This window comes from Somniosus microcephalus, chromosome 9, assembly GCF_052327205.1.
Source record: "Somniosus microcephalus isolate GS21.2 chromosome 9, FLI_Smic_1.0, whole genome shotgun sequence".
Lineage (NCBI taxonomy): Eukaryota > Metazoa > Chordata > Chondrichthyes > Squaliformes > Somniosidae > Somniosus > Somniosus microcephalus.
The window spans coordinates 181,107,893-181,128,600 of NC_140995.1; the positions used below are offsets into that span (position 1 = coordinate 181,107,893).

At 44.3% G+C, this 20,708-nt stretch overlaps 1 protein-coding gene across 1 annotated transcript in view; it reads right to left on the reverse strand.

Moving 5' to 3' along the window:
* The window catches only part of LOC147112892 (uncharacterized), a 133,855-nt gene extending 113,147 nt beyond the window's left edge, over positions 1 to 20,708 (reverse strand). Inside the window, exons 1-6 of the mRNA XM_085997658.1 lie at positions 20,365 to 20,708; positions 16,151 to 16,225; positions 14,629 to 14,752; positions 11,552 to 11,654; positions 10,629 to 10,754; positions 7,420 to 7,536 (exon numbers count right to left, since the gene is read on the reverse strand). Of these exons, the coding sequence (XP_085853784.1) occupies positions 7,420 to 7,536; positions 10,629 to 10,754; positions 11,552 to 11,654; positions 14,629 to 14,752; positions 16,151 to 16,225; positions 20,365 to 20,386 (567 nt within the window). The 5' untranslated portion in view covers positions 20,387 to 20,708. The remainder of the gene's footprint in view (positions 1 to 7,419; positions 7,537 to 10,628; positions 10,755 to 11,551; positions 11,655 to 14,628; positions 14,753 to 16,150; positions 16,226 to 20,364) is intronic.

Here is a 20,708-nt window from a genome sequence, read left to right on the forward strand (position 1 = left end):
GAGGAGGAGGCCGGGAGGTGGTCGGGGGAGGAGGAGGCAAAGAACATTGGGGGGGCCGGAGGAGCAACGAGTGGGGGTGGGGGGGGCAGACAGAGAAAATCGGTGGGCTGGAGGAATATTGGGGGGAAGCCGGGAAGGTGATCAGAGGCCGGGGGGGGTGGAGGGGGCTGCGGAGAATATCAGAGGTGTGTGGGGGGGGGGGAATCAGAGCAATGTTCTCCCTAATTTTTTTTTTTTTGGATACATGGCCCCTTTAACAGGCTGCGCAGCCCATTCAACGTTTCGCGCATGCGTGAAATTTCACATTGGAAAACCCGATCCCGGGTTGCGCTGGACCGGCAAACAGCTGCGTAACTATGCAACTTAGAGGGAACGTTGGATCAGAGGCCTCGTGGAGGGTCTCTATTCACGGGGAGTGGGTTAGGCAGGGACACTGGATCCAGGAGGTGAGTGTAAAGGTGCTTACCTCCTGGATCCAGCAGTCCTCGCCTTCCATTAGCAGTCGGGTTTCTCGAGGCCTACGAAACCCGACCAGCTATAATTAAATTTAAAATGGTGTTTAAATCTGAGGCACGCCAGCCTCGTTATAAAATTTAAATGGACAACCCTCCTCCTGGGAGCAGGTAGGCTGCCCGCCCCCATCAAAGCCGGAAGTGAGCGGGTTGGAGGCGGGTTCTGGTCGGGATTCAGATTTGTAACATTTTAATTTCCCACCTGACCTCAACCCACCTGTTTTTTGGGGTTACAATTCCCCCCTTTGAGTCAACAGAGTGGCCATGAGCCTATATCACCAAGACAAATACAACTAAGTACTTTTAAATAATATTAACGTATTTGTGAAATGAGCAAGAGGAGTGGAATTAGACTAGTTGGCTAATATGGAGACAAGCATTTGTGCAAATATCATGGGCTAAACGGCCTGTTTCTGTGCTAGAACGATTATGTGGTATATGATTATCGCAGGTGTATTTACGTTATTATGTTGTCTACCACAGATGCTGGTCAAAAACAGCGGCTTCTCCATCACCAATATAGCTGGTTTCATTCTCAAACATCACTAACTGTGCTAAAATGAGCTTAAAACATACGGGGGGTGGGAGATTCGGTTGCTTTGCGCCTCATTAACACTCTCTTAGGGTGCGGCGATCTTTGAGCCGCTCGTGAAAGTGACGATATTTTTGTGACGGCGCTAAACACACCCGCCACGATCTCCTGCGCCTGCAGATCGGGACGTCAGTCGAGCGTGCAACACCCTGGTAGCACCCCGGACCGGGTATTGAGTGGCACCCCCTGCCTTTCCGCCTGCCGCTAGCAACGACAGGTTGAGGGGAACGTTTTGCAGTCGGGAAGGAACTGGGGGAGCGCTATTTAAAGGCGGCCGCTTCTTGCCTTTTTTTGTTGGCGACAATTTTGCACCACGCATTCTGAGAGAGAGAGACTTCTGGAGAGATTCAACGCTGTGTGCAGGAGTTTTGGGTACTGAGCAGCACTTTGCAGGTTCATTTTGATTTGACCTTCTTTGCATCGATTTAGAAGAGACTATGGGGGCTGCACTCTGAGCTCTTTCCCTGGGCCTCTCCATTGTTCTTTCCAGCAGATTTGATGTACAGGTCTCTCCAGGCCGAGATTCAAGGCTGCAATGAGCAGGGTGTGGATGGAGCAAGATCGGCCCTCCCCTTTAAGAACTGGCCGGCGCCAGTGTTCCATTGCTGACTGACATCACATGAGCCTCGCTCCTTGGCGTTAGCGCCTTAAGAGAGGTGTGTAGTGCCCGGCTGATAATTGCACCCCAAATGGGGCAATACCGAATTTCTCCCCCACGGTTTACAGAATACGTACTGAGGAGCCGTCACCAACCACACATTTCCAGATGTGAATGAAGTGTCAGTTTATATTGTAGTAAATTGCATCATATTTTAACAACCCTCTTACACTGACTGCAGCAAAGCTCCTACACAAGAGCTAATTTACAGCAAGATGGTATGAGAAAAAATGTCACCCACAGAATTAATACAAAAGCAAAAGACTGCGGATGCTGGAAATCGGAAATAAAAACAGAAAATGCTGGAAATACACAGGTCAGGCAGCATCTGTGGAGAGAGAAACAAACCCACAGAATTAACCCTGGTTTTAATTTCCCAGTACATTTTGCACTGCCGATCTAATTCTATTTAACTAGTACTCAAGGTCAATAGCCTTTTCGAATTAAATAATGTACATAATATATTTGCTTAATAACAATTTATAAGTACACCTTGACAGAATACTAGGAACCTATTTGCTGATACTGATAGTTGATCGCTGAATTGGTGCAGAACGGTTAAAGAGTCAACTTTCCAATCTTAACTCAAGGCAATGAAACATACGAATACACATACACACCCCTTTAGGAACCAGTTCCATTTCTTCCACCTATACCATGTGCAATTTATTACCTGTAGCATATTTTTTCCAGCTGCCTTTAGCCACTTTGAATTGTACTTTAAACTCCAAGCCAAACTTTTCGGTAACCAGGAATCAGCATTCTGCAGGCAGTTTGACTGTTCCAGTTCTGTTTCATTGTGAACCATAGAGTGACACACGACCTTGCTGCAAACATCACCACAGCACAACTGTGTTCTAACAACATGAGCCTTGTACATGGCTTCTTGCTACAGATAAACAAACTGTGCTCTAATCACCACCCAAGGTCCGGTTTATCTCCTGCAATGCAACTATATTTCCTCTCTTCCCTCACACACAATGCTCTCAGCAAACATGGGATGAAGCGTTGATTGCAACAGCAAACACTCAAGCCATTGATAGAACAACAGAAAATGCTGGAAAAACTCAGCAGGCCAGGCAGCATCCATGGAGAGAGAAACAGAGTTAACGTTTCAGGTCGAAGACCCTTCGTCAGAACTGGGAAAAGGGGGAGGTGATAAAAGAACAAAAGGGAAGGTCAGTGATAGGATAGAAAGCAGGAGAGATTAAGAGACACAGAGACATAGAGATATTCAAGGAACAAAGGATGGCTCTAGATGAAGTGTGAATGGCCCTGGCAGAATGAAGGACAGCTGCCATGTGGGAGGGAAGAAAAAAGCCCAGACGAAAGTGTGGATTAAAAAAATATATATATATATATATGATTGATCTGAAATTGTTGAACTCTATGTTGAGTCCCTAATCGAAAGATGAGGTGCCAATGAACTCAAGCCATTGAGTTCATTACCATTGCAAATAGCTGTTGTGAAGTAAAAGGAATTAAGGTGGAAATTCTCTCCATACCAATAATGTTCACTTACCAAAGCAGCACGTGGCAGTTTGTTTTATCTTCTTAAAAAAAAAAAAAAAACTTTTCTTCTTTCTCCAATGTTTTGTTCCTTGAAGTACTGACTCAAAGGCAAAGTTCCAACTTCACACTGGAAGCCTCATCCACTGGCAATGCACAGCAAAAACTCAGGCACACGGTGCACACAATTATCATAGAATCATAGAACAGGAGTAGGCCATTCAGCCCCTCGAGCCTGTCCCGCCATTCAGTTAGATCATGGCTGATCTGTACCTCGACTCCATTTACCTCCTTTGCTCCATCTCCCTTGATACCCTTAGCTAACACAAATCTATCGATCTCAATCTTGAAATTTCAATTGACCATGCATTCACAACCTTTTGGGGAAACAAGTTCCAGATTTCCACTAACCTTCATGTGAAAAGGTGCTTCCCGATTTCATTCCTAAATAGCCTAACTCTAATTTTAAGATTATGTAATCTTGTTCTGGATTCCCCCACCAGAGGAAATAGTTTCTCTGTATCTAACCTATCGAATCCCTTGATCATTTTATGCACCTCAAGCTTCTAAACTCAAGGGAACACAAGCCAAATTTATGTAACCTGTCCTCACAATATAACCCTATATGCCCTTGTATCGTACTGGTGATTCTGCGTGTTATCCATTCAAGGCCAATATATATTTCCTTAAGGTCGATATCCAAAACTGAATGCAATACACCAGATAGGGTCTGGCCAATGCTCTCTACAACTGAAGCATCACTTCCTCACTTCTGAATTCCAACCCCTTGAGATAACGGCCAAATTTCCTTTAACCTTTTGGATTATTTTTTGTACCTGTGCATTAACATTTAGTGATTTGTGTACAGAGAAACCTAAACCCTTGCTCCTCTAAAATTTCTAGTCTCTCACCATTAAGAAAACATTCCAATTTGTCTTTTTCAGATCCAAAGTGGAATACCTCACACTTACCCACATTGAACTCCATCTGCCATAGTTTTGCCCACTCACTTAATCTGCCTATGTCCCTTTGTCCTGCTCTCATCTACACAAGTTACTGTGCCTCTTAACTTATTGTCAGCTGCAAACTTGGACATACAACTCTCTGTTCCTTCATCCAAGTCATTAATATATGGTGAAAAGCTGAAGCCCCAGTACAGATCCCCGGGGAACACCGCTTGTCACATCCCGCCAATCAGAGGATGTTCCTTTTATCCCTTGTCTGTCTCTTACCTCCCTAGCAATTACTGACCCATGTCACAAGGTACCTCCAATTCTGTGCACAAGTATACAAAGACCTGCAAATGTCACTACAAAGTAAAAGGATTCCATTTCAAAAAATGAATGTATTAGTGTTTATTTTTGGTGCCATTACATCAGTGTCCTAGTTTGGGGTACTTTTGCCATTTTGCAACAGGAAATATGTTCTAAGCAAAAGCTGCCTAAAGAGGAGTTAACTTTTCAGAGCAACCCCATGATGCGTTGTGGATACATGGGCAGACAAAGGGTATTTAAAATGTGAGATGGGCATCAGTGCATGGTACAATGGAGCAGTGTAATGTCCTACACTACCTAGCTCTGACTCTTATCTACATGACTATAGGAAAATGCTAAATTTAGATGGTGAACTTTGCAGTATGAACTGTGGGCATCAAAAACCATAGTAACCACTGATAATATGCTCCATAGAAAATATAATATACAATAATTACTAAATACTATGCAAAAAGTAAACGGTATACTCAAAATGTATATCATAATATCACCTGCAAAGCAAATCGTCAACAACAACTTGGATTTATATAGCGCCTTTAGCATAGTAAAACCTGCCAAGGCGCTTCACAGGAGCGTTATCAAACCAAATTTGACACCGAGCCACATAAGGACTTATTAGGACAGATGACCAAAATCATAGTCAAGGAGGTTGGTTTTAAGGAGCGTCTTAAAGGAGGAGTGGTAGAGAGGCGGAGAGGTTTAGGGAGGGATTTCCAGAGCTTAGGGTCAAGGCATCTGAAGGCATGGCTGCCAATGGTAGAGCAAGTAAAATCGGGGACGCACAAGAGGCCAGAATTGGAGGAGCACAGAGATCTTGGGGGGCATGGTTGTAGGGTTGGGGGAGATTAAAGAAATAGTGAGGGTCAAGGCCATGGAGGGATTTGAAAGTCGAGGTGCTGCTGGACTGGGAGCCAATGTAGGTCATCAAAGACAGGGGTGATGGGTTAATGGGATTTGGTGTGAGTTAGGATATGTCAATGTCACCTGTCAATGACCTTCCCTCCAACATAAGGTCAGAAATGGGGATGTTCGCTGATGGCTGCACAGTGTTCAGTGCCATTCACAACTCCTCAGATAATGAAGCAATCCATGCCCGCATGCAACAAGAGCTGGACGACGTTCAGACTTGGACTGATAAGTGTCAGGTAATATTCGCGCCACAGAAGTGCCAGGCAATGACCATCTCCAACAAGCGAGAGTCTAACCACCGCCCCTTGACATTCAACGGCATTACCATCACCGAGTCCCCCACCGTCAGCATCCTGGGGGTCACCATTGACCAGAAACTTAACTAGACCAGCCACATAAATACTGTGGCAACAAGAGCAGGTCAGAGGCTAGGTATTCTGTGGCGAGTGTCTCACCTCCTGACTCCCCAAAGCCTTTCCACCATCTACAAGGCACAAGTAAGGAGTGTGATGGAATACTCTCCACTTGCCTGGATGAGTGCAGCTACAACAACACTCAAGAAGCTCGACACCATCCAGGACAAAGCAGCCCATTTGATTGGCACCCCATCCACCACCTTGAACATTCACTCCCTTCACCACCGCCGCACCGTGGCTGCAGTGTGTACCATCTACAAGATGCACTGCAGCAACTCGCCAAGGCTTCTTTGGCTGCATCTCCCAAACGCGCAACCTCTTCCACCTAGAAGGACAAGGGCAGCAGGCACATGGGAACACCACCACCTCCAAGTTCCCCTCCAAGTCACACACCATCCTGACTTAGAAGTATATCGCCGATCCTTCATCGTCGCTGGGTCAAAATCCTGGAACTCCCTCCCGAACAGCACTGTGGGAGTACCTTCACCACACGGACTGCAGTGGTTCAAGAAGGCGGCTCACCACCACCTTCTCAAGGGCAACTATGGGTGGGCAATAAATGCTGGCCTGGCCAGCGACGCCCAGATCCCATAAGCAATTTTTTTAAAAAGGATACAGGCAGCAGAGTTTTGGATGAGCTTAAATTTATGTAGGGTGGAAGATGGGGGTCCGACCAGGAGAGCATTGGAATTGTCAAGTCTAGAGGTAATAAAGGCATGGATGAGAGTTTCAGCAGCAGATGAGCTGAGGCAAGGGCAGAGACGAACAATGTTATGGAGGTGGAAATAGGCGGTCCTGGTGACGGAGCGGATATGTGGTTGGAAGCTCACCTCGGGGTCACATACGACACCAAGGTTGCAAATGGTCTGGCTCAGCCTCAGACACTTGCCAGGGAGAGGGGTGGAGTCGGTGGCTAAGGAACGGAGTTTGTGGCAGGGACCAAAGACAATGACTTTGGTCTTCCCCAATATTTAGTTGGAGGAAATTTCTGCTCATCCAGTACTGGATGTCGAACAAGCAGTCTGACAAATCAGAGACAGCGGAGGGATTGAGAGAAGTGGTGGTGAGGTAGAGCTGGGTGTCGTTAGCATATATGTGGAACCTCTTGGCATGTACAAAGCCAATTGTAAGAAAAATATTACCAATGCTTGTTGAATAGGAATTCCAAAGTTAACAAAAAGCAAATACTATGACAAGCTAACTCATTAAGAAATCACCCATATGATCGTTATTTCAATCAGATGAAGTATTTTGTTAAAAAGATGATAAATATGAGTATCGCCGATACCTATTGCAAAACATTTAACTGAGAGACACTACATAGTTTTACATAGTATTTACAGCACAGAAACAGGCCATTCGGCCCAACCAGTCCGTGCCGGTGTTTCTGCTCCACTCGAGCCTCCTCCATCCCTTCTTCAACTAACCCCATCAACATATCCTTCTAAAGAACATCTCAAGAGTGAAACTACATGGATTACCAAACTGAAGAATGAAGCAGTTAGTCAGGATAAGAGCTACCAAATAGATTACAGCATTGAAATCTTACCTTCCTGAAGTGGACCCATGCTTCGTGTTGATAAATCAAGTATCCGCCAAGGTCAGAGGTCAACTGACTTCGATCAATGTAGTTGAACAACTCAAAGACTTCATTAAGAAGCACACACTAACATTGGGGGAAACAAAAAGGTAAATTGCACCAGATATTTTGTCATACGCTGAACTCCAATTGCAATAAGAAAAGGAAATGTTTGGGTTTTTAATTTTGAAAGTAATAATAAACCTGCTGTGCCAAACATTTTCAGGACCAAAAGACCTCTCCAGACATGATCAGAATTAGCAAATGTGTTACTCTTCATGTTTTGTGGACTGTAGAACTATTTCTGCACCAAAATTTAAATTTGGTTTAAAAATTCACTTATCAACATGGAACTGGCTGAATACAAGTCTCCCCCACCCCCACTACTTACAGTCCCAATCTCAGCCATGTCACTGTGGTGTAGTTGGAGCGTAGGAAGTGGAGAATGAGTAGATTGAAGGAGCAGAGGGTGCAGACTGAGATGTAAAGTTGCAGAAGATCATTTGTGGGGTGAGACTGGAGGAAACGGGCCTTAAAGTTGATGCATGGAGGAAGGGGTGGGGTGGGTGGAGGGGCAGGAAAAGAAAACCGGGAAGGCTGGCAAGCAAGGACAGGAACAACTAGACTTGGCAGAAGAGGCCTCCCCTGCCGCAGCTTCCCTCCCCGACTGCAAAGCCATCATGACTCCCTCCCTCCCAACCACTTCATTGTTTGCCGGGCCCTCGCCCAAAATCCCTCTCTTGCCCGCCAGTCGGCTAACGCTTCTCGTCGGGTTCAGGCAGAAGACCGGCGGGCTCCGTGCAGATGAGGTTCGGGAGTTAAAATCTCCTGGGTCTCAAGCCGCAGAGGGCCGCAACATTTGGCACCAGGCACGACTCCTGACTGGAGTTAAAATCGCCCTGATGTCTTGGTGACTATGAATAGAAAGGTGAATGCCGGGTCTAGCAGAATTGCCAAGGTTACACACCACCTGAATGAGCCTGTGCAGGCAAGAGGCGGTGGATGGAGCCAGAATCAGAGGCATGTAGAATTAAAAGATTTTGCCAAAAAGAAATTGTTGCTTTTCCAACATCCAGGATTGATAAACTGTTGGCCAATATGGCAACAGCCTTTAAGTCAATACAGGTGTGTCTGCATACATGAGAAAGTTGACCTTACGTTTGTTGATGATGTTGCCAAAGCTGGATTGTAAATGATAAATACAAGCGGACAAAGGATAGAAGTAACTGTGCAGGCAAAGGATGAGAACCTGTAGTGGCTATATAGAGAGAGATAGAAATTGAGATTGGTGTTGTGCAGATGGATCAGTGAGGGAGGCAGTGGAGGAGAATGGAACAGTCAACTGTGGCGAAGGTGGCAGAAAGGCCAAGGAGGGACATTGAGCCATGGTCACAGTCTCACAAGATGTCATTGGTGACTTTGACAAGGGTCTACATGCTGCCCCTTGGCGACATCACCCGAAAGCACAGCGTCAGTTTCCACATGTACGCCAATGACACCCAGCTCTACCTCATTGCCACTTCTCTCGACCCCTCCACGGTCTCTAAATTGTCAGACTGCTTGTCCGACATCCAGTTCTGGATGAGCAGAAATTTTCTCCAATTAAATATTGGGAAGACCAAAGCCATTGTTTTCGGTCCTCGCCACAAACTCCGTTCCCTAGCCACTGACTCCATCCCTCTCCCTGGCATCTGTCTGAGGCTGAACCACACTGTTCGCAATCTTGGTGCCGTATCTGACCCCGAAACGAGCTTCCGACCACATATCCACGGCATAACTAAGACCGTCTATTTCCACCTCCGTAACATCGCCCGTCTCTGCCCTTGCCTCAGCTCATCTGCTGCTGAAACCCTCATCCATGCTTTTGTTACCTCTAGACTTGACTATTCCAACGCAATCCTGGCTGGCCTCTCACATTCTACCATATGTAAACCTGAAGTCATCCAAAACTCGGCTGCCCGTGTCCTAACTCGCACCAAGTCCCGTTCGCCCATCTCCCCTGTGCTCACCGACCTACATTGGCACCCGGTAAAGCAATGCCTCAATCTCAAAATTCTCATCCTTGTTTTCAAATCCCTCCATGGCCTCGCTCCTCCCTATCTCTGTAATCTTCTCCAGCCCCACAACCCCCCTGAGATATCTGCGCTCCTCTAATTCTGCCCTCTTGAGCATCCCTGATTATAAATCGCTAAACCATTGGTGGCCGTGCCTTCTGTTGCCTAGGCCCTAAGCTCTGGAATTCCCTGCCTAAACCTGTCCGCCTCGCGACACCTCTTTCTTCCTTTAAGACGCACCTTAAAACCTACCTCTTTGACCAAGCTTTTGGCCACCTGCCCTAATTTACCCTTATGTGGCTCAGTGTCACATTTTTTGTCTTGTAATACTCCTGTGTAGCGCCTTGGGACGTTTTACTACATTAAAGGCGCTATATAAATGCAAGTTGTTGTTGTTGTTGGTAATCTTGGTTTTGTGGGAAAATCAGATATTGGATTGTAAGGATTTGAGGAGGGAGTGCTGGAAAAGGTGTAATTCCCAGCATTTCTCCTACTTGCCAGTTGCAGAGGGGGTGTTAGCTCGATAGTGTGTGCAGGGGTTGAGGGTAGGCTATTTTACAAGGGGAAATTATGATGTCAGTTTTGAAATGTGTAGGGTTGACTTCAGAAAGGGGAGGCTGAATGTCCTGGAGGGCATGGACCCAGAACGAGGAAAGGTAGCTCATAGAAAATGTGAGTTGGATGGGATCCAGAGAACTTGGGGAAGAAAGTGCAATGTGAGGGAGGAGCAGGTCCGATGTCAGAAGATAACGAGGAAGAACTTGCTGCCGAGGGGATACTCTTAATATTGTGAATGAGATCGTGCACGAGCCCATCAACATTTGATGTCAGAGGTGAGGATGGAGCTGGAAGAGGCCGTCTATAATGAAGAAAAGAAGGTCGCTTTCAGTCACTCTCTAGACAGCAAAAGTAAGAAAAATGCCTGGAATTCCTGGTCAGTCAATATTACGGTTATGCACAGGATTAAAAATCTCAGAATCCAAGTTACAATGCTCACTGAAAAATTGAATTTCCAGGTAATATTTAAAGAGAAAACAGATATTTTAAAAGTTGGTTACATTTTAATGAAACACATTCTTCAATATATCAGTGCATGTATAAAATAAAAAGTTTATATTTCTATACCTTGAATGGTGGCTCTGAAAGCAGTTTACTATGACTCAGACCCAGAGACTTCAAAATGCATTTTCTAATGCCTTTCGTTTGTGGCTGCAAAGCATAAAAAGTGTTGACTATTCTTCCAAACTGGTGCTAAGAAAAAGTTAAAAAAAGAGAAATTCTGATGTAAACACAGAATTCAATTTTTGTCGCATCACACTTGGTTTAACCCCTACTAATCCCTTGCCTCAGCTCATCTGCTGCTGAAACCCTCATTCATGCCTTTGTTACCTCTTGACTTGACTATTCCAACACCCTCCCGGCTGGCCTCCCACATTCTACCCTCTGTAAACTTGAGGTCATCCAAAACGCTACTGCCCATGTCCTAACTCGCACCAAGACCCGTTCACCCATCACCTCAATTTGAAAATTCTCATCCTTGTTTTCAAATCCCTCCATGGCCTCGCCCCTCCCTATCTCTGCAACCTCCTCCAGCCCTACAACCCTCCGAGATATATACGCTCCTCCAATTCTGGCCTTTTGAGCATCCCCGATTTTAATCGCTCCACCATTGGTGGCCGTGCCTTCAACTACCAAGACCCTAAGCTCTGGAATTCCCTCCCTAAACCTCTCCACCTCTCTTTCCTCCTTTAAGATGCTCCTTAAAACCTACCTCTTTGACCAAGCTGTTGGTCACCTGCCCTAATATCTCCTTATGTGGCTCAGTATCAAATTTTGGTTGATAATGTTCCTGTGAAGGGTTAAAGGTGCTATATAAATACAAGTTGTTGTTGTACTCTCACTCCTTAGAGAAATCTACCAGGCTGTAAATAATGAGCCTGGTGCAAATATTTTAACTAGTTACATTAACGAGCAACTCAACTAAGCATAACTGGAATTCAGACAATCACTAATAAAGACACGAGATCATATTGCTTTACATGATTTACCTGGACTTGCAGCAAACTGTTTATAATGATGGAGACAACATCCAATGTGGCACATCTAAGATCAGTTACAATGGATACGAGACCATTTCTGGTTTGTGATTCACTATTAACAAAAAGAAACACCACGTTTTATTTCAACACATCATTGCATAAATCTGTTCCACTGGCTTCTCCCCACAACAGAATTATTCTACTGCAACTTAGTTAAATGAAGAAACAGAATTTTAAGTTAAACATTCAATGTTTCACCTTCCCTCCTCCAACTTTACCCAACCGAGAGAGCAGTCAGGTAACCTGCTCCTAGCCCCCACCAGTGTTGCACCATTAGTGATCATTAGGAGTTGTACAACAGTGGTGCAGATTCATTCCCTATTGAATTATCACCAATCCATCATAAGGATACCTTATCAAAACCTACTTTTTAAAAAATCAATTAAGGAATCAATACCCTAAAGTAGTTATTCACACTTCTCTCCAGGTCAGTTGAGGTAACAGCGGTGTTGTCATGGGAGAAATTTTGCACATTGGTACCAATATGCAGGGGGAAAGGGAAGCAGGAAAAGGGAGGGGCAGAAATGCATTAAAGTAGGAATGCTTGAATGATGTGTAACACTTGTGTTATACACTTAACCCAAAATTGCTCCCATCACTAGCATCAACAGTGACTTTAATCATCTGAAGAAATGTTCTTCCAAGTTTCTCTCACCTCTAAAAGGTAAATTAAGATAAACTCCAAAATATCTACCTAACTTTACACTCACATTATTCATCTTTGGCCGGTTTATTTACAATGCATGACATTTCCAGAGTCCTAGTATCTTCAGGACCATCACTTTCCACAGCATATTTAATCATCTCATTTGATCCTTAAATTCCATTTCTAACCAGATACTTATCCAGCCCTTTATTTAATAAAAAGGGAATTAGGTGGCAGCATTAACTCATTTTGTTACAAATCTTTTCTGAGTTTTCAATGCTCCGTGGAAAATGTAATTCCTTGCCATCAGCAGTCTTCCTTCAAGGCTCTTCTATTTTCAAGTCCTCTAGTTTTGCTCTCACAGTCCAAGTTTAATATTACGGTTACATCTATTTTATCTGTTCCTCACAGCATTTTAACATTGTGGACTTTGACCACTCCTGATCTTCTTTTCTCTGACCAAAACAAATTCATTTCTGTGGATTTCAATCCACGATTTAACTAAAGCCCTTGAATCATCGTCCTCTGAATCAATTCTCTCTTCTCCCCATCTCAATTTTCTCCCAATTTTCTATTTTCCTCTTTTGAAGGCAGTGGCGCACGTTGAATAGAATTCCATAGAGGCTGGTAAATCTCCATTATCTCAGCAGAGTGAGCATTCCTTAATTAACTTGTTTCAGATCAGGGACTGAACTTGGGAGCTCCATAGTTTGGTAGTTCAGTACCCATAATCGGGCACTGCATTTGTCCATTAAGCCGTATTTTTGTCTTTTTGGAGATAGCATGCCCAAAATATTCCAAATCTGCTTCATTAAATCTATACAAGGTTAGAATAGCTTATTCCCCTCAATTGTAAAGATCAAATGGATACCCAGTTGCCATTTGATGGGATTGTCACTAATGAGCTCTCTATATGGATGAAGTTGTCTATGTGGTATGTGTAGCAAAATTATAAGCACCTTTGTTTATAAATAGTTCCACAATTTTGTCACACATTACTCCTAGAAGAAACCTTCCCCCAATAGGAAAAAAAAATAGATTTTACTGGGAGAGATATAGGGGGGAAAATTCAGTTGTTTGCACCTCCCGTTAGCGCCCTAAGAGGGCGCTAATGGGGCGCAAAGCAACTAGTGCCCGGGCGCGGCAATGTTTGTGCCGCTCGCAAAATTGACCAGACATTTTGCTGCGGCGCTAAACACTAGCGCCACAATCTCCTGCGCTCGCAGATCGTGACATCAGTCGAGCGCCCCGGACCGGATATTGAGTGGCAACCCCTGCCTGCTGCTAGTAACGACAGATTGAGGGGAACATTTTGCAGTCGGGAAGGGACTGGGGGAGCGCTATTTAAAGGCGACCGCTTCCTGCCTTTTTTTGTCAGCGAGATTTTTGCACCACGCATTCTGAAAGAGAAAGACTTCTAGAGAGATTCAACGCTGTGTGAAGGAGTTTTGGGTACTGAGCAGCACTTTGCAGGTTCATTCTGATTTGACCTTCCTTGCATCGATTTAGAAGAGACTATGGGGGCTGCACTCTGAGCTCTTTCCCTGGGCCTCTCCACTGTTCTTTCCAGCAGATTTGATGTACAGGTCTCTCATGGCCGAGATTCAAGGTTGCAATGAGCAGGATGTGGATGGAGAACAAGATCGACCCTCCCCTTTAAGAACCGGCCGGCGCCAGTGTGTCTGTGTTCCATTGCTGACTGACATCACGAGCTTCGCCAACGCTCTGAGGTAGCGCCTCGCTCCTCGGCATTAGCGCCTTAAGAGAGGTGTGTAGCACCTCCCGGGGCGATAGAAGCCAAGTTTGCAGTTGGAGGCGATAATTAGCGCCAGGCACTAAACTTTGCACCCAGCCAATAATTGCGCCCCAAACGGGGCGATACCAAATTTCTCCCTCATAGAGCTCAACAGCACAGATCATTCCTGAACTCAAGACATTGGGGGATACCAGAGGGTTGGTGGAGATGTATATAGCTCCCTTTGGGGCCTTGCCCGATCTCAGAATCACAGCATCACCTTAATATATTAAACTTTTATCCCAGTCATCAGAAGCCATGATGTCTTGATGGAGCTCAGTTCACATATTACTGTAGGTATCGATTCAATACTTGTTAAACAAGAAATGCGTTCCGAGAAGGACTTGTCTTTCAGATGCTGACTGAACTACAGGTACTGTGCATTTCCAGAATTTTCCACTTTTACGTCAAGGTTCACCCGTGTACTGGATTAAGTTCTCTTTGGCAGGCCCGATCAGATGGCATTTTCTGATAGGCTTCACTTTGCTCCTCAAAATGGTAAATTTTACTGCTCAAAATGGATAACTTTAAAGTTATCACAAGAAATAAAAGTGTACAATAATAAAAGATTTAATGTGAACTGACCTAAGACGATGAAGAAAATATTTGAGAAGTTCAACAATGTCATCATGCTTTAGATCAGATATCAGCTTACTATGCTGTGCTCTGGGGAATATAACAAGTGGAGATCCCTGATGATCAAAACTGCCTGCCAAGGAGACAATTGAAACAAATAGGATAAACAAGTCTGCGAGCAAGCCTAGGAATCCTTATATAGTAATATAAATACTGTACATACAAGATGGACACAATACTCCCAGATATTTTCCGAAGTGACAGTTGACATTTCAGACAGGAGTTTCACCTTATGGTGTTTAATTTGATCAAATTAATTGTGATAATGAGGGTAGCACTGAGTGTCAGTACATCAGCACTTGATGCTACAGAACAGGTGCAGACAGAGATTCCTGATCTGAGCCGCAATGAACTGGAAGGCATCAGACCGAGACTCCAGTTTCTCCCTGCAAGGTGGAAAAGAGGAAAATTGGAGGGTAGAATCTTGCCTTGGTGGCACCTGCTAATGGCCAGCTACAGAGAGAATGCAGAGCAGCCCAATGTGCCCATTTTCTGCTTTTCTATGTTGGCCCGGAATTTGCGCTCCCGATGATGGCGTACGTTCAGCGTACGGTGTCGTAAGCCTTCTGAAAGGCCCCGCAAGTTCTACAGATCTACCGAATCAAAAGTAAAATCACTTTCGCTGGCGCAGAGTTGGACTATTTACCCAACTACTGCCCAGCAAATGCCCACGAAACACTTACAGCTGTTTAAAGCAGGCGTTGGGCCTGCTTTCACCAGTGTAAGGGTTAATATAAATCTTAAATTAAAAAATTAAAAATGATGCACAAACACTTAAAATTACTGTATGCAAATTTTGGCCTGGATTAAATTCTTTAAAATTATTTTTCAAAAAAATAAATTTTTATTGTATTTGATGTATTGAAGGGACTTTAAATTTGAAAATGAGAACATTTATTTTTATTAGAGTTGTCTAAATTCTTTAATTATTTGGGGATTCCATTGCATGTCATTAGGGGATTCAGTTCAGAAATGACTGCAATGGAATCCTCCTTTCGCATTGGAGGACCTGGCCCACGTGATCCCATGGATACTTCTGAACCGCCTGCGGCCCTGGGATCCATGGGCCTTTACGCAGGCGTACGCCTGGAGACCTGAGGCCCGATCTCTCCATAGCTGTGGAGCCAGGAGCTAAGTTCGGAAATATTTCTCGGGTCGGAGGCATACTCTGGAGGTACGCCTCCAACCGCAAATTCAGGGCCAATACATTCGCTGAGCTTGCTATTAAACCCTTCTGCCTTAACTAAAAAAAATTACATCACGGCGGTTTCCCCATGTTGTTCCTAAAATTAACTACATGATATATTCCACACATACACCTTTACATCTAGCATAGAATTAAAGCAAAAACAAAATGCTGAACAATTTTAGATACATCAATCATCTAAAATCCTTGAGTGCACCTTACCAGTGAAATTGCTCTGTTAAAACATAAAATACTGAATGGGGAAAAAAATAAAGTCGGCCTCACCTGGGATAATAGCAGCACCAGAATACAAGACTCGATCTTCCGGCAAGTCTGGAGGAGACCAGAACTGCTGAGAACCTAAAGAAACAAAGCAAAATGTATGCGCACAAACCTTTAATTCTACAGCCACCCAATACCTTAATTTTTTTTTTAAGTATCTGTCAGAAGTGTTAGCAGACGCAGCTAATGCTACAATTTACAATCTAATAACCATTTGATTTGATGATAAAAATGTGAGCATTAAGATTCACACTTTTTGTGATGGTTAAAATTTGTACCGACATTGGAAATGCCAAAATGCTCAAGGTCTTTTTGGCTAGATTTTAGCAGCCACTGGCTGTTAATGATTCCAGTTTTGCCAGCCTGTCAAACAGCAGACAGAATTTAATTACTTGGTTAACTCTCTATCTCAATGACAAATGATGTCTGAATCTCTGCAGCGAGCGACAGACGTAACAGAGTGATGGAACACTTGAAAAGGCCAAGTCAATAGCTTTGCTGGGAAAGGCTGATCATAATGTCGCTTCCCAGCTTTACGATACAATGCTTGAATATCACCTGTCTCTGACCCTGCCTCAGCCCATCGGCTGCTGGAACCCTCATGCATGCCGTGGTTACCTCCAGACTTGACAATTCCAATGCTCTCCTGGCCGACCTCCCATCTTTCACACACTGCAAATTTCAGCTCATCCAAAACTCTGCACCAAGGCCCATTCACCCATCACTCCTGTGCTCACTGATCTACATTGGCTCCCGGTCCAGCAACCTCTCGATTTTAAAATTCTCATCCTTGTGTTCAAATCCCTCCATGGCCTCGCCCCTCCCTAAACCTGTAACCTCCTCCACCCTACATCCCTCCGAGAACTCTGTGCTTCTCCAATTCTGGTCTCGTGCACATCCCCAATTCGAATTGCTCCACCATTGGCAGCCGTGCCTTCAGCTGCCTAAGCCCTAAGCTCTCGAATTCCCTCCCTAAACATCTCTGCTTCTCTACCTCTCTCACGTCCTTCCAGGCGCTCCTTAAAATCTATCTCTTTGACCAAGCTTTTGGTCACCTGTCCTAATATCTCTTTATGTGGCTCGGTGTCAAATTATGTTTGATAACACTCCTGCAAAACGCCTTGGGGCATTTTACTACATTAAAGAAGGTATATAAATGCAAGCTGTTGTTCAGTTACAGATCTCTGCTGGAATATCAACAATTGGGCTGCTTTCTGTTAGAAGAGGGGATTAAGGGGTAATTTTGGTAGAGGTTTTAAAACGATTAAGGGATGGGACAGAGTAAATAGAAAGAAAGAAAGACTTATATATTTATATAGTGCCTTTCACGACCACCGGATGTCTCAAAGCTCTTTACAGCCAATGAAGTACTTTTGGAGTGTAGTCACTGTTGTAATGTGGGACTCACAGCAGCCAATTTGCGCACAGCAAGCTCCCACAAACAGCAATGTGATAATGGCCAAATACAGGAAACTTTGGTTTATCCGGAGGTTGTATGTCCAAAATACTCGATCTAACAGCAAAAATCAGGAGCCGTTTTCTGAGATCTCGTTCTTTTTTTTTCCCAGTCAGCCACTGCAAGGTCTGTAGCTATAGCAACAGCTTCAGCTACAGACGCCTCTTTAGAAGCTGTAAGCAACAGGGTTTGTTGTCAGATACGGAGATGAAAACCTCCGTATACTTCAACATTAACTTTGTATGTCCGGCAGTTTTGATAGATCGGCAACAGCTCGGTCCCATCGGTGCCGGATATCACAAAGTTTCCTGTAAACGTTTTGTTATGTTGATTGAGGGATAAATATTGGCCAGAACACCAGGGATAACTCCCCTACTCTTCTTCGAAATAGTGCCTTGGGATCTTTTACATTCACCTGAGGGAGCAGACGGAGCCTCAGTTTAACATCTCATCCGAAAGACAGCACCTCTGACAGTGCAGCACTCCACTGAAGTGTCAGCCTAGCTTTATGTGCTCAAGTCCCTGGAGCGGGACTTGAACCCACAACCTTCTGACTCAGAGACAAGTGTGCTACTCACTGAGCCACAGCTGACACATCACAAATAGAATCAGACCATTTCCAGTGGGGCCATGAACAAGGGGGAGCTAGATACACAATTAAATACAAGAGATTTAGGGCAGAGAGCAGGAGAAACCCTTTTACACAGAGGGTTGTGAGGCTGTGGAATGCACTACCAGAATTAGTGATTGAAGCAGAGACCATAATCAACATTTAAGAATAGGCTTGATAGGTGTTGAAGGAAAGAGGGATATGGGCAAAGGGGATTAGGACTATGGCTCATGTGGAGGATAAACACCAACACAGACTGGTTGAACCAAATGGTTTGTTTCCGTGTTGTAATTGCTATGTAACTCTATGTAACAACTGGCAATGATGCTGGAAAAATGCTCGAAGAGTGGGCATTCTCAAAAAAAATCTTGGTTCTACGTGTCACCATTACAACTTCAGTGTTACATAAAAGCACAGTGAATTCTGAAATTTGTGCTGCTGAAGCTTAAGAAAATAAAAACAGGAGCTCAAACTGGAAATGTTTACCCACCATCAAAAGATTGCTGCCATTTCTAAGATTGACACTTAGCGTATTTCTCCAATATAGGATTAAGATCTGTTTAAAAATGTTACAGTACAGCACCCGACTTTGGGATTAATGCGATATGTAATCAGACTGTACAGCACATCACTCGTTAGCTGTATTACTGTTTCACACCTCAGATGTAGGAACAGCAAATGGTACAAGGAATATCCCTGCCACATCACCAAAGGGAGATAAGGCAAGCGAAGGGCCTTCAATTACTCAAGCACCTCCAAGTGGCCAGATGAAGGGTAGCATTGGCAAAGATGCAGGCACAAGTCAGTTGCCATCCATCTAAGATCAGGAGGATTTGTGTGGCCTGGGATAGCGCACAAAAGTGAGGTAAATTAGTCTCCTTATTTTTTGATTACTGAAGTCTCGGAATGATGCTTCTATTTGGATAAATTGGCTTTGTAACTATAAGAAGTCACAGGTTAAAAAGGAAAAAAAACTGCAAATACTGGTAATCTGAATTCCCAACAGAAATTGCTGGAATTACACAGCATTTCCAAGAAAGGACATGCAGCCAAAACATTAACCCGTCCTTTTACCTTTTAATTAATTTTCCTCAGGCAAGAACCCTGTGGATAGTTCCAGCACTTTGTGTTTTTATTTAAAAGACATCATAAATTTACCTTTCTAAAATGAACCTTTTTTTTGGTTTAAAAAAAAGCGCAGAATGTTTTTATTGATATACCACATTATTCTGAAAGAGATACAGAACCATTTCCATTAGTTTCTTAATTGCCTCCAAAATGTTTTTAATGCATTAGGTATGTTTGAAACATCGAACTCTCATCAAAAATGCAAGCATAATAAAGGAGTGCCATCATCGTGAAAAAAGTATTTGAGAAACCTTTGCAATTTGTTTACAAAAACATACAACGCTGCAAATGACAAGGCCCATCATCCTATCATCAACTGCTTGTTGTGGCAGTGTGATGAAAATGATTGATGAACTACCGACTCTTGCCCCATCTCCCCAACATTAAAAAGTCTGTCCAGAAAAAAAAGTTTGTGTGGAAAAAGTTGTCTCTTCAAATCCACCGCTTAAAAATAAACCACAGCATTTCCACAATAAAGGCCCCAGGAGTGGGTGCACTTGTGAAGAACGTCCACAATGCATTTTTAACAGTTCCCTGGCCAAGTAATATTCATTTCAACGTGCTCGGGGCAGTGCCCAGCCACCCACCCAACAACTACAGAAACATCAGAAAAATAAACTTTAACAAAGAAAATGATTGGGGGGGGGGGGGGGGGGGGTTGAAAAGAATAAGTGAGGGGAGCGCCGGGTCACCTCGGTGAGGCCGACGGAGAGCGAGTGAAGCTGGCGGCCTCAGCACCAAAGCACAGAGGCTGGTCAGCTCGCCCCTGAGCCACACAGCGAGAGCGCGGCGGCGGCGGCGGCGGCAACCGGCCCCGCTGGAGCCGCAGCACCCCGGGCACAGCACAGCCCTCCTTCACACTACAGCCACACACACAAACACGAAAACTCCGCGCTTTTCCGAACTCTTTATTTTAACAAAAAAAGTACCCGCTGTTTTTTTTTGTCATTTTAAAAATCCTGAATTAAAACCTGCTCCGATTTGCTGGTTATTTGTTTCCCAGTTTGCACAGACTCGCTTTACCTGTTGCGCTGCCCCAACTCATTTTTCCTCTTTCTCCCAACTTCGGCTACAACCCGCTGTCCATCAGCAACAAGAGTTCAGCGCTGGGCTGAGAGCCAATAACAAGAAAGAAAATCCTAAGCGGCTGGTTGAAGTTCTCAGTGAAATACATCATGCAGTGAGCCCGGGGAAGGAGAGCGCTCTGCAACCCGGCTCACTCGCTGTTTCCGCCATGTTGCCCCATCCTGTGTGAGATGAGACTCCTGTATTTCATTCATTCACTCAGCAGGCTGGAGCTACCAGCACTTGCTGCTATTGGGTGAAGACCAGCCTTTCACAAAGTAACCACACTGCTGTAAACTCTC